The sequence below is a fragment of the Vulpes vulpes genome, chromosome X (assembly GCF_048418805.1).
Source record: "Vulpes vulpes isolate BD-2025 chromosome X, VulVul3, whole genome shotgun sequence".
Lineage (NCBI taxonomy): Eukaryota > Metazoa > Chordata > Mammalia > Carnivora > Canidae > Vulpes > Vulpes vulpes.
The window spans coordinates 100,935,203-100,949,008 of record NC_132796.1 but is presented as its reverse complement, the minus strand read 5'-3'; the positions used below and the strand labels follow the sequence as shown (position 1 = coordinate 100,949,008).

At 40.2% G+C, this 13,806-nt stretch overlaps 1 protein-coding gene across 1 annotated transcript in view; it reads left to right on the top strand.

The window, feature by feature from the left end:
* Positions 1 to 13,806, top strand: part of GPC4 (glypican 4) — a 110,749-nt gene that overhangs the window by 74,323 nt on the left and 22,620 nt on the right. The window contains exon 2 of the mRNA XM_025983174.2: positions 1,970 to 2,128. Within this exon, the coding sequence (XP_025838959.1) occupies positions 1,970 to 2,128 (159 nt within the window). The remainder of the gene's footprint in view (positions 1 to 1,969; positions 2,129 to 13,806) is intronic.

The window sequence follows — 13,806 nt, the reverse complement described above, 5'->3', positions numbered from 1 at the left end:
TTTGGTTGTAACAAAGATGTTTGCAGAAAACTGAGCCTTAGCAACCTTCTTCTTTGGCTAATTAGATCTAAGATACTCTGAAGCTTCACAGCTCCTAAACTCTTTTTTTTCCTTTTTTGCTCCTAAACTCTTATACACAATCTTACCCACCCCCATTCCTTTTTGGGTTAGATTTGTCTGCTGACCAAGGGTTTCCAAAATGCTTAAATAAACTTTTAGCAGTTTCTTTCTGGATGAGGAAGTTATTTGAAGATTGTTTCCCTCTTCCCTTCCCTCAATAGTCCTTTATTACCATATTCCCCCTTTTTTGTGTGGCAGTAACATTCTCCCTACTTTTTAATTGCCAAGAAGGAAGAATGATCAGGTATATATAAGATTATGTAATGATTTGCATACATGCTGTTGACAGCCCTAGTTTAGTCAAATTAAGTTGCTTACCTCTGTTTTATCTGCTGTACCCCACATCTCCAAAGCCACTGTGATATCTGTCTTAGGTCAAGATTTATTCTTCTAAGCACACTTAGCCAAGAAGCAGCAATGGCCAGATGATGGCTCAGTTCATTTCCCATGATTGGTGGTGTTTGGTTGGCTCATCAGTCTCCAGCCCTTTATTTATTGTATGTACTTATGGTTGGGTTGACAGGTGCATATGTCTTCAGCATACTCAATTCCTGAGTACCTGCGATCTTGATTTGTTTTCAGACCTTTCATCTTACATGGAACACGAACAGCAATAGCAGGAGGAACCATGGCAGTGAATGCTTGTAAACATGTGTAAAAACTAGATAACTGTTGGGGTTCAGTTTTCAGTGGCACCATATCTCCTAGTCATTATGAAGGAGAGGTATGGTCTCTGCAAAGCGCAGTTGTGTTCTGTGGCAAGAGGAACAAGGTATGGGTGGAATTCAGGATCTATTAAAAGTAAAAAAAGCCCTCCTAACCCTCCTGTGCTAACCACAAGCAGAATGTAGTTGGTGTAGGGGAGGGAGATACTTTATGGGTTGAGCTGCTGTGGAGTGATGCATATTATAGCATTTCTCTTGACTCTGAGGACTACATCACTTCATAAAGATTAAATTTACTGGAAGCTATCAGTCTATATTGGGATGAGTGGCTACATATCCCAGTATCATAAGGTCAAAAATAGTGTCTAACTGCAGAAGATACTGGATGAGAAAGTCTGAAATTTGAGGGTCATTTGCCATTACCATTTGTGACTTAAAGCCTGAAGTTATCCAATGTGAACTCCCATTGTTTCTTCATGGCCACCAACTCCTTGAAATCCACTTATTCCTTTGCTTCCCCACAGTATGACTACCTCTGGTGTCTTTGCTTAGTCTTTGGCTGTCATATATTTTATAAATCATTATTCATTAAGGCCCTCTCTTGGAATGTCAACTCCCAAAAGCTAGAAAAACTTATGTCTCATTTGCATAATTTGTAGAGTATTTATCATAGAATCTTGACTAATTTATTTTTTTAAAAAAAGCCTTGGGAAAAAAAAAAAGCCTTGGGTTGACATTGAATGATATTGTTTATTGTTTATAAACAATACTAAATAATAATAATACTAAAATAACAGTTAATACTGTTTATTATTACACCAATGCTCCTGTGGTATAGCAATCTTCTTGATTTGAAAGTTCTTTTGTCTTTTGTAGGTGGCTTTATTATTTTAGCTTTTCCATAAGGGAATGGATGTTTTTATTTTCTTAAATAAATTCTACCCTCAACATGGGGCTCAAACCCAGGACCCTGAGTTCATGAGTCGCATGCTCTACACGATTGAGCCAGCCAGATGCCTCGATGTTTTTTGGTTTCAGTAAAACTTTTCAGATACACATGATACCTAGGCTTTTGCGGGAACCTCTCAGGTGGAATTGAAGTGTGTGCACTTAAGCGAAAGTCTTGCCTCTTAGACCTGATGAATGATGATGGAGATTGATTGTCGTACAATTTTATCTTCCAGGTGATCATTTGAAGATCTGTCCCCAGGGCTATACCTGCTGCTCTCAGGAGATGGAGGAGAAATACAGCCTGCAAAGTAAAGATGATTTCAAAAGTGTGGTCAGCGAACAATGTAACCACCTGCAAGCCATCTTTGCTTCCCGTTACAAGAAGTTTGATGGTAGGTATTGGAACTTTGGTCCAAGGAAGCATCAGTATGTGCTTTGTTCTTGACTTTTACACCTTTTATGCAAGTCACATTTTACAGTAACCGCTCAGTTCATACAATTGCTTTTTCACAGCTCCTTCGTCTTCTCCGAAGACATTCTCCTTGTTGGATCCCTAAGGGCAAGTTAGCCTTCCAGCTTCATTGCTAGGATCCTTCTGGATACAGTAGAATCTGTATGGTAGGCATTATGGAAATCTGGTCACAAGGAGCCAAAAAAGAGATTAAAGTAGTTTAATTTAAAAGCTTTCATTTATTTTCTTGGGTGAACACAAAATAGTGTTGTTGACGCAAGTTACTGGGGGAAAAAATCTCCCTAATAAAAAGCAGGCATCTGAAAACTTAGAATAAGCATAGAGATTCTGCAGATGCTGGACTTCAAATTAAATTTCAAACTGGATTCCCCAGAGACAACCAGAATTCCTAGGAGCCCTGTAGAACATGGATAGGATTAAAATTCAGCTCTTGAGTTTGTATGCAGCAGGGACCCAGAAGTAGCTCCTGTATTTATAATTGTCGTTAAGCTGGGCTTCATCCCTTAGCTGGTACCTTGGCTTAGTCTATCCATGTAAAGCCATGACCCAACCCATTTCAATCCCCTGTGCCAAACAGGAATTCTCATATGAACACTTTCTTTTAATAGTGAAGAAATGGCCAAGATAAGCCAAATGAGAAGCACTTCAATCCTATCTGAAGCAATGTTACAGATAACAGACTTTTAGAGTCTGGGTTCCAAACACCTCAGGATTCTCTTCTCTGTTGCTCTTCACTCAGTTTGAAGAGTGTTATGAAGTAGATTTAATTTTAATAGGAATGATTTCCTTTGTGCCTGTTTTAAAGGCCATTCTAATTACATAGTACCTTTGAAGCATGCTTTTCCTGACATTATGTGTGGTGGTGAAGTACAAGGCAAATTTTCGAGATGTGAAATGTCTTTGAGTATTTCTGCAAAGGGCTTGTTACCATGGTGAGAAGTTGGACTAAATTAGATTTATATAGCTGATAAGGCAGTCCCCAGCTAAAGAACAGGTTGTATTTCAAATGTTGGCTTTTGAGATTTGTTATTTGAAACTTAGAACCAATTTAATAAGTGTTCGGTTCCCAGGCTAGACCATGAGAGCATATTTAATTTGTAATGTAGTTGAACTAAAGTTCTCTCTATGTAGTATGTCATTTATCATACCCATTTTACCACCAGTTACTATGCAATATTGTGTTCAATCTTGAATTTATCTCCTCCTTCTCCTGGGTGGATGAAAATGTTTTATATGTCTGTATGTCTATTAGTCTATACCCCCACCCCACAAACACATGCTGTAACTATAAAGAGTACTTAACAACATGGTAACATCCCTCGAAGATGGGTGTTATTGCCAAAAGACATCATTAGGCCACCTCTGTCTCTCTTGGTCACTAAACTCTTAATTATTGAAAAGACTGGTATTCGCTTGACTGGCATTTCTTATTCAAGACAGTAACCTCAGCATTTTCTTTGACTTTGAAGAGGATACTTAGAAAGACAATTAGATGGCCATCTTAGAAAACTTGAGATGCTAACACATGAAAACAACCTCTTGGGGTTTAATAAGGGCATGTAGGAGGAAAAAGTCCTGCTCTTTACAAATGGCTAGCCTGTTGGTAGCATGATGGAGTGGAGACAAAGCTGTTTTCAGGTTCTGCCACCTCCAAGTCACCCCATTTCCTGTTAGACGGGTCTCCTCCTGGTACGGAGCCCATAGACATTAGTGACGTCTCTTGCCTGCAGGCCTGCTGCTTTAGCTATTCTTTTCCCTTCCCACTCCCCATGGTTTTATAGCATTACTTGTATGATTCCAGCGTGTAGTTTTTAAAAAGCCATACAGAGAAACACTATCAGTAAGTGTTAACATATGTTTTTTTAAAAAGTATGGAAAAACCGTTTCTCTGGCCCTTTCCTACCAGGTTTCACATTCAATAAATGTGTTAACACTGTTTCTTTATCAGTTTCAAAACTGGTCCTGAGAAATGATTATAAAGCTTTAGTTTATTTCTTCTGACTTCAAATTAAAATATGGCATAGACAACAAAGGTACTGAGCACAGATTACATTTCTTTCTTTCTCTTTTTTAAATATAGATTACATTTCTTTTGAAGGAGTAGTAGCTTAAATGTGTTTGGTGTGGAGATCAGAACAGAGCTCTGGGATACGTTGCCTATTTCCTCCAAGCTAGGTTTTCTGAGATAATTAAATGTGTTTGTATGGTTAAAACTTCAGTTGACTGGTATCCAACAAACCATAATCCTCAAGTGGGTACTGCATTTGTTGACTGATTTTTAAGGATGGCCATTAGGACCCACCAATGTGCCTCAGGCCTAAAGAGGATGTTGAGTGAAATTGTTTATGGGCTGTCTTCATGCCCCGAAATCCAAGGGCAGCAGGGTGCTTCGGTCAAAGAATTGTCCAAGCCATTACAAAGGACAAGCCTGAGGTTATTGATGTGAATGGAAGGGAAGAGATTGGGCAGAGCAACAAGATGGCAGCTGGAGAACCATGATGGGGTGTCCAAGGTGGCAGGAAAAAGGCTGACGACAAATCCTGAGGAAATAACAGAGGGACACATGGGAACCTATAAGGTCAGGCAATTTCAAAGGAGCCTCTTTTGCCATCTCCAAGCTTACAGTGTAAATTTAAAGTGGTGACCCTGAGCCCAGGCACCTTCCTCTACCATCAGAACTTTAGTCCCGTTTCTGAGAGAACACTTCTTTCTAAGGCTGGAACAGTTAATTTGTTATAAACTTTTTGTTTGAGATTATTTATTTATTTATTTGAGAGAGAGGGCATGTGCATGTGTCCTCTTGCATAAGCTCATGAGCAGAGGGGGAGGGGCAGGGGCAGAGGGGGGGAAGCAGACCCCCCCCCCCACAAGCAAGAGATCTACACACACACACACACACACACACACACACACACACACACACGGGGGCCCTATCCCAGGATCATGACCCAAGCTGAAGGTAAATGCTTAACCAACTGAGCTACCCAGGTACCCTGCTTATTAAAGTTATAAACTTTTCAACAAAAATAAGGTTGTAGGCTTTTAGGGGGTCAGCCTTCATTAACTAGAAATCATCCCATTGCCTCAGGTTTTCTATCATTCTTCCTCAGGGAGCTCCAGAGTTCAAATGCCAGTCGTGGTGTTTCGGAGCCAGTTCCCTTATCTTTAAAGGCCTTTTGTTCTACATGTTTAATTTTTTATTGTTTGCCCATCTAAAGAGATTATACAGTCTGTAAACCCATTTTTTTTTATTGTAAACTGTGTACATGTGTGTATTTACAGACCTGGAGAAAGTACATTAAGTATACTTCCTTAGGCACTACCCCTCCACACCAAAATTCTCAGGATTCTCATTTTTAAACTTGTACGCCTGACTTTAAGGTCTCACCTCTTTATTTTTCTACACTGTAATCTCCCTTGCCCATTCTTTAACTGAGGATCTGTACCAGAAATGTACAAATATACTATCCTAGGCTAGAGACCTGGAGCTAGAAAGTGATAGTGGCAGAGCTAGCTGCTCCCCCTCTTGGTGAGTTCTGGGAAAAAAAAAAATTTTTTTTTTTTGAAGTAGAACTGCTAATTAACATAGCTGAATCAGTTATCTCATGAATATGCTAATCAGATGCTCAGTTCAGGGGGCTTAGAAAGAATTGCCAGGCAAAGGAATAGAAATAATAGAAGTGGGGCATAATCCGTGTTTAGGGACCACAACATAAAGGCCCACCCCAAAATGTCATGTTTTGTGAGAGACTAGTTGTTTTTAAAAGAAGCATAGTTCAATCAAACAACCCAAATAGATTAAGAAGATTAGAGCTGCCATGTTAAATATATCTCTGAATCACATAGTAAAACCGATGTAACAAGTTTGAAAATGTATTTTTGCTTAACTTCCAAAATCAAATAGTTTGCATGTTAAATCTTAAGGGAATAGAGATGTTGTCTTGATGCTAGTCCACTGCAGAAACTCTGTTAATTCATCAGCGTAGGGAGCAAATGTAGTAACTTCGGGAGGCAGAGCACAGTGAATTGTCAGCCTGATTCTGCTGTGAACCCACTGTGACCTGGGGCAATTAACTGGGTCTCAGTTTTCCCATCCATAAAATGAGGGGGTTGAGCTAGATGCTCTCTAAAGACCCTTTCAATTCTAAAAATTCTGTGAATCTTCTAAACATGTGACTAGACCAGCTGCTTTAGTGAAAGGTCTTACAAGATGTTAATTAGCCGCCTGTCTGGTACCCTCTATTTTCCTGCTATCATTTCTTAACTCCACTACTTTCCCCAGGTCTTTGAAAACCCTCCCATGAGCCCGAGGCTTGTTAACTCAAAGAATAGTAGAAATTTTCTGAATTAGCTTAAAACGCACATAAAAGAAATAATTGTCTGTCCCATCTATCTGCACAGGCCAAGTGTAAATCAAAGTGGCCACCCTTCCCTGAAGCCCTCAGCCCCCTTGTTTTCTATCATTTCACGAAGGCAGGACGTGTCGCACTCTGCAGATTTTGCCAAATCTGTGTTTTAATCACTGACTGGAAGTTTCCCAGAGTTCACACTGGCCATCCCTTCGTTAGGCCAGTTGAGAAACCAGTGTGGAGGTGCAGGGAGTTGACGGCATTAGAATTCGCAGGCCCATGAACACAGTGACCTCAGTGGGAGGAAGCTGGCTTTAAAAGGCAAATACCTCTGACCTTCACTGTTTTTTCAACTACATGGTTTTATTCTTGTCCTTTGCGTGTCCATATTGACTGACTTACTGAAGACCCCCTAAAGGCCCCTGGGGAGTTTTTTATGTCAAAAAAAATCCTCCAAATAAATGTGTCATAGAAGGGTATAACCTACATATGTCGTATGGTTGCTTTTTAATCCTCACCTTAGAATTGATCCATTCAGACATTCAAAAAAATGCATTGCTTTTTTAAAACCTCTGCTCTAGTGCAGTGGACAACATTTCACAGGATGAGTAGCTACAGAACTACAAAGAAAGACATGAGGCCTTCTCGCCATCCTGCGAATGCAGCGCTCTTTCTAGATCATAATGCTAATGGTCTTTGATTTCCTTAGAAGACACTACTACTCTTTTCTTTATAATTCTGTTTTCTTTTCCTTCCGTGTGAAGGGGACTAGAAGGCCAGACATTTTGCTAACTCTTTTATAATCTCTGTGAAACTTGGTGAAAAAGAGCCACTGGCAGCTTACTGTAATCAAATCAAGAGCTCAGACAAAACACACCCATTTCTGTATTGACAAAGGTTTTCTGCCTTTTGAGTTGTTATCTGAAGTGTGACCAATTGTGGCTCTAGCATTGGCTATCTCTGCGGATTGAAAATGCTTGTGCAACTTCCAGGGAGCCCAGAGCCCCCGGTACTTGGCTCTGTGGGCCTCTGCTGTTAGCTTTGACTTCTTAAGAAGGCGTGGCATCAGCAAGAAGCAGCAAGTGAGTCAATGGAAGAGCTTCAACTGAACTGCTTTTTATCTATTTTGTTGGTTCATTGCACTTTGAGCCCGTGAGTCCAGAAAGCTGTTGTTTCTCTCTGCCCACCCTCTTTCTGTGTATCTGTCCGTCCAGGCAAAGAAAAGGGCATATTCGATCCTGCACTGCGTCCCCAGTGATAGGGAGAATTCTCCAGCCAGGCCAGGCCTTTCTCCACCTGCTTCCCCTTGAAAGAATCAGCAAAGCAATTGAAACTGTTGTAATAAATACGCCTCAGGGAGAGCACTACATGGGCACAACCTTTCCTGGAGTTCGGTGGGTCAGAAATTTTGAAAGACACTCTCATAGCCTTTGATTTAGTAATTCTGCTTTCAGATATTTATCTCAAGGAAAGAAAGGTCTGTATACAGGTTTATATTCAGGGGTGTCCATCACAGCATTATTTACAATAATGAAAAATAGGAAATCGGTCTTAAATGTCTCATAATGATCCCGGTCTGTGCATATGGTGTCATATATATGCAGTTGTTATAAATGGTGTTACCAAAGAATCTCATACCCATAGGAAATGCTAACTATACAGTGTTACCTGAGAACAGGTACAGATATGGTATGATCTTAAGCCTGTAACAATACATATCTTCATAGGAAAAACATAGGGAATTTGATAAACTGTTGTGGCTGTTTTTTAGTGATGGGGTAATCGACAATTTGATTCTATTTTCTTCATATCTCTCCATACTTTTTTTTTTTAATTTTTATTTATTTATGATAGTCACACACAGAGAGAGAGAGAGAGAGACACGCAGAGACACAGGCAGAGGGAGAAGCAGGCTCCATGCACCGGGAGCCCGACGTGGGACTCGATCCCGGGTCCCCAGGATCCACCCTGGGCCAAAGGCAGGCGCCAAACCGCTGCGCCACCCAGGGATCCCCTCTCCATACTTTTTAGATTGCTACAGCTTGAAAAGGGATACTTGATAGGAAAAGAAATTGTATTTTTTATGAAAAACGTAACTGTTTTGGTGGTGTTTTAAGAAAATATTTGGGGTTCCCCCCAAAAAAGTATCACAGTGGTCACTGTAGACCATTTGTAGACAGTAGAAAAATGCATGGAAACCTTCAGCAATTAAGTTAAATGAATAGAATAAAGGGAAATAAAGTACTTTTTGAGTACAATGAAGGTATAGTATTTTTCTGATGTTACTGAAAAATTTGGGTGGACAAAAGTGAGAAACACCTACTGAAAAATAATTACCCTATGTCCCTGACACCCGTTGTATTTTTTCTTTAAGATTTTATTTATTTATTCATGAGAGAGACAGAGAGAGAGAGACAGGGAGAGAGGCAGAGACACAGGCAGAGGGAGAAGCAGGCTCCATGCAGGGAGCCCGATGTGGGACTCGATCCTGGGTCTCCAGGATCAGGCCCTGGGCTGAAGGCAGCACCAAACCGCTGAGCCACGTGAGCTGCCCGACACCCGTTGTATTTACATCAGCATCATATTTGCCTTATCTTTTTTGTGCATGTAGATGTAAATTTGAGTCTTAACAGATTATTGATACTTTATGTCCTGATTTTTCTCTTGCCACTAAGTCATGAGCACCTAAACTGTATTATAAGGTTTGTTTATGAGGCCACAGAATAGAACCACATAGAGTTATTATATGGAACACTTGGGACGGCTGCTCCAGCCTCCTGGCTTGCTTAAACCATCCCCTCAGCCTTCTTCAGGCACTGGAATGAGAAGGCATAGGTGTGTTAAAGGGAATTGGCTAGCTGGAGCCAGGTGTCCTCTTCCTGTGGAAGGAATGGTGTCCAGTGGAAGACTTAGAGTATTTAGCCATGTCTCTGGCTACAATAGCATGAGACGGGAGCCATGAGAGAGAACACAAGGAGCTTTAGCATTCAAAATGGATTAACTATGAAAATGAACCTTGCAGAAAAAGGGTTGTGCCTATTTTGGTAGGATCCCTAGCACCTTTTCATATGTTCACAGCCCTTAAGGGCTGTGATTGGCAATTGTTCTGTCATCCTAGGGGAGGTCTGTTGATGTGCTATCGGTCGATGAACATTAATTGAGTGTGTGTCCTTTTAGTACACCATGCCCTAGCAGGCACTTTTGAGGAGTAAGATTTTGCCAAGATAGAGGAAAATGCCTGCTGAAAACTTAAATAGACTTTACCAAAAAAGCAAGACAGAGGGAAGAGATCTTCAGAGACCAAAGTTTCAGTTTCGTTTCAGTCAGTAAGATGTTCGTTTAATTTCCTTTTTCTCTTATACTTATCGATGCTTATTCTCGCTGTTCTTGATTAAATGCATGCTCTTGGATGAATGGGTGAATATAACTCTTTGAGTTTTCTTAACAGTGTGAAAAGTATGATTTGTAGCACTTTCAAGGAGGCTTCTTTTCTCAGGAATTTTGTCGAGGTGGTAACTTAATGTTCACACACCATGCCAGGGCTGTGAAGTACAGTCTATACAGTAAAGAGGAAATTAATCCTTCAACGTAAAAGGCAGCTTCCTAATACTATAAACACAAGGTGGTAATTTATAGCACATAGCCAAGGGGATTGAAAAGAAAGGACTTCCAATCTCTTAAGGTCGTGGGTTAGTTCTAGAATGTTTTCTAGCTCATTAATCAATAGCCAGCCAATTGTTTATAATGGAGTAACTAATGGTGTTTAATAGCAGAACTGGGGGCCTTTTGACCTGTTTCAAGAATTTTGAATGTTTATTTGATGCAGGACAAGTGGCTGGGGAGAGAAGAAATGATGTTCTTCTTCATTCTTTCTAAAAGACAGGATATTTGAGTAGAAACTGTTTATATGGAAAAGGTGACCTCTCATTCTAGTTTTTCCCATGTTCAACTGATATTATTGATATTAAGAATAATTCGCATTTAGAGCTGGGAAATACTCAGTCCCCTAGCTCAGCCCTTGTTCTGAGCTGACTTCTGGCAGATGAAATGTGTGGGGAGGGGTGGGTGGGGATTGTCCTGCCACTTCCTTCTCAATTTTCCTTTCACCAATTCTTTGCTTAATCCTTTACCCTGATCTGTGTTTTATCTTTGCGTGAAGTGTGTGATACTCTCTTCTGATATAAAACCTCTTCCATGGGTTGAGGTTTCTCTCTTTGGTTTCTTTCATTCAATGGTCCCTCCCACCCATGTAGATGTCTGGGACATTACACAGCATTGGGAGCCAGAGCCGTTAAGCATTTCCTTTGACTAAATCGCTCCTAGTTTTATAAGGCCTTGAGTCTCCTTAACTGATCTCTAGCAGCTTTGGCTTAATTTATGTTCCTGAGCTGGATAATATTTGACTCTGCTAGGAGAGATAAAAACCAGCCTCAAGAGATTTTTAAAGTGATTGTAGATAGGAAGAAACCCTAAAGGTGACAATAAGAACACTACCTATTACAAGTAGTGTCCATTTGTTGAGTGTCTTTGGTGTGCTGGGCATTATTCATCTAAGGTGAGTAGTAACAGTGTCATGTTATGGATGAGGCCACAGAAAATCAGGTTAGATCTTTCATCCATCTGAAGTCACACAGTTTGTAAGTGAGAGATCCCATGGTTTCCCCACTGTGTCACACTGGTTTAGAGATGTAGCTTCTGTTTCCACCCCCATGTTAAGTGCTCATCCATGAGCCCTGGGAGTTGCAGTTGCTTGATCCTTAGAAACATAATCACTCAAGCCTCCAGACTGCAAGTTGAAGGAGAAATAAACCATGATCACAGATACCATATTTTAAATGCTTTTAAACCATCACCTCATTGACTCTGTCTTTCAGACACCGGTAGCATCCCTTGAAACAGATTCCCTTCCCACCATTTTCCATGAATATAAGTTGTTGCCACAAGGGAGATCTAATTCCCAATTAACGGAGCTTCTGATCATTGCGGAATCCTGGGTTACACTGTGCTGGCTGGTCCTCTCTTCACCACTGAGTATCTTATAATTGGCTTCAGGTATAATGATTAAGAAGGAATGATTGCTAGGTGTCTCCGGCCTGTACAGTTGTTCTTCAGCAATTAAGATCTGACCCTGATCCTGAATTCTGAATAATGGAGGAGAAAGTGAAGATGAACATTACAGTGATTAATGAAGTTGCCATTAATGGCCGTGGACCAGGACTCAAATGTCTAATTTTGCTCTATTCCTCATTGTAGAAGGAGGTGTCCTAGGAATAAAAGGAAGACTGGGGATGCACAAGAGTTATACACGAACATAGGAAAGCTACTAGTTTGTAGGAGGGGCAGGTGTAAAAGCCCCTGTTTTTTCTCCTTATAGCAAATTATTATGCTTTGGCTGATATTGGACCTAATTGAAGTGGCTTTTAGAATTTAAGTTATGTCCATCATCCTTATAAGGTCTCTGAGGCAAAAGGCATAGGTCGAAGAGTCCCATTTAACAGAGTCAGTAAGAATAAGTCTAAAGAGAAGGGTGTTTAGGTCTTTTGAATCCCTTGACTTTTGTTCCATCAACTTCCATAGGTGAAAGAGATGAATACTTTAAAACTTTCTATATGAAATGAAAGATTAAGGATTTTATAGATGCTTTAAAAATCTCTGGTGCACATAAAACCATGTGCAGAGGGTTGGTGGTATAGTAAAGGTGAATTGGATGAAGAAAATTTGTCTTATTGGAAATGTTGATTATAGTCTGATTGGGTGAGAAGGTTAAGACGTGTGCTAAACCTGTGCTTTGATTTGAGCCCATAATAGCCACTCAGTACATACCTGTCAAATTGTGTATCCATTAAGAATGATTAAGTTATCAGATTTTAACTTGTTATACATCAATTTTGTAGAATTTCTGTGTATAGCCCAATCAATCTTTATATTTGCAACTTATATGGCCATACTAAAGAGTCTTTAAAAGAGTGTCAGAAAGGAAATCAATTTTCTGAACAATGAAAGGAATTAGAATTTAGTATGTATGGAGCGCCAGACTGATCTCTTAAAGTTTAAATTAACATCACACACAGCACAGGTACACACACACACACACACACACACACACACACACACACCCTTCCTAGACAGAATTTGAGTCCTAGGAAACAAAGTAAGGTCCATGGTGGTATTGGACAGAGGGCATGCTGGTTTGAAATCAGTTCTCCTCTTAATTAGATTGTTTCTCTTATGCTCCAGAGCAGCTACATTATACAGGGACACCAACCCATAGGTTCTTGATCTGAATGAGGAAGTCTGAGACTTTTATTTTTTTTCCCATAAAATGTTTAGTGTCTTAGCATTTCTTTGACTTGGAACACTTAGAAGCCTAAACAATGAACTCTGACATTGTATAGATGTTTTTAAGTTCAAACACCTCTGAAATGCCACTCTGCCTCCACCCATAAAATCTGTACAACTAAGGTGCCATTCACTAGAAATACAAGTGAATATTCAGTTACTTATTAAATGAGTCATCAAAGCACAAGTCTAATAATTTCCAACATCCTACTTCTACACTAAATGATGTGTGCCAGTTTTATGAGCAATATAATAAAAATCCAATGTGAGGGAAGGACCTGTGGTTGCCTTTGGAATCTTCTCTTTTGGATCGTGAAATACTCATAGCACTGGATTGACACAAGGCTTGCATACTGATCTCAATGACCAGGCTTCAGTTTCCCAGCATGTGAGAGCTATATGTGTAACCCACTGGACCCATACTAATACAACTCAGCTTCCCTTGTTTATTATGTACCTGATAAACCAGCAGCACTTGCTAGGGATTCAAGCAAGGCATTGGAAGTGGACCTGATGGCATTTCCAGGTCTCTTCTTACCCCAAGACTCTCCAGCTTTGAATTCTAGAAAAGTGCTGCCTGCATCTGGACACTTAGTTGAGAGACTCCCACACAAGAAAATTTACCCCCCCCCCAAAACATCATAAATCACACCCAGGAATGTGAGAAAAAATGGGAATAAAACCAATTTATTGGAAAGACATTCTAATTAAAACGTTTAACCTGTATGCTTCATATTTAGCACAGCCCTGAGCTGGTATTGATTGCTATTGAGGGGTGAAATGAGACACGTTTCCTTGGCTAGAGCAGTGGTTCTCAAACATTAGGGTAAACAGAGTTGCAGATCCATGAGTTGCTAGGATCCATGCCCAGAATCTCTGATCCAGTGGGTTTAGGGTGGGGCCCAGGAAC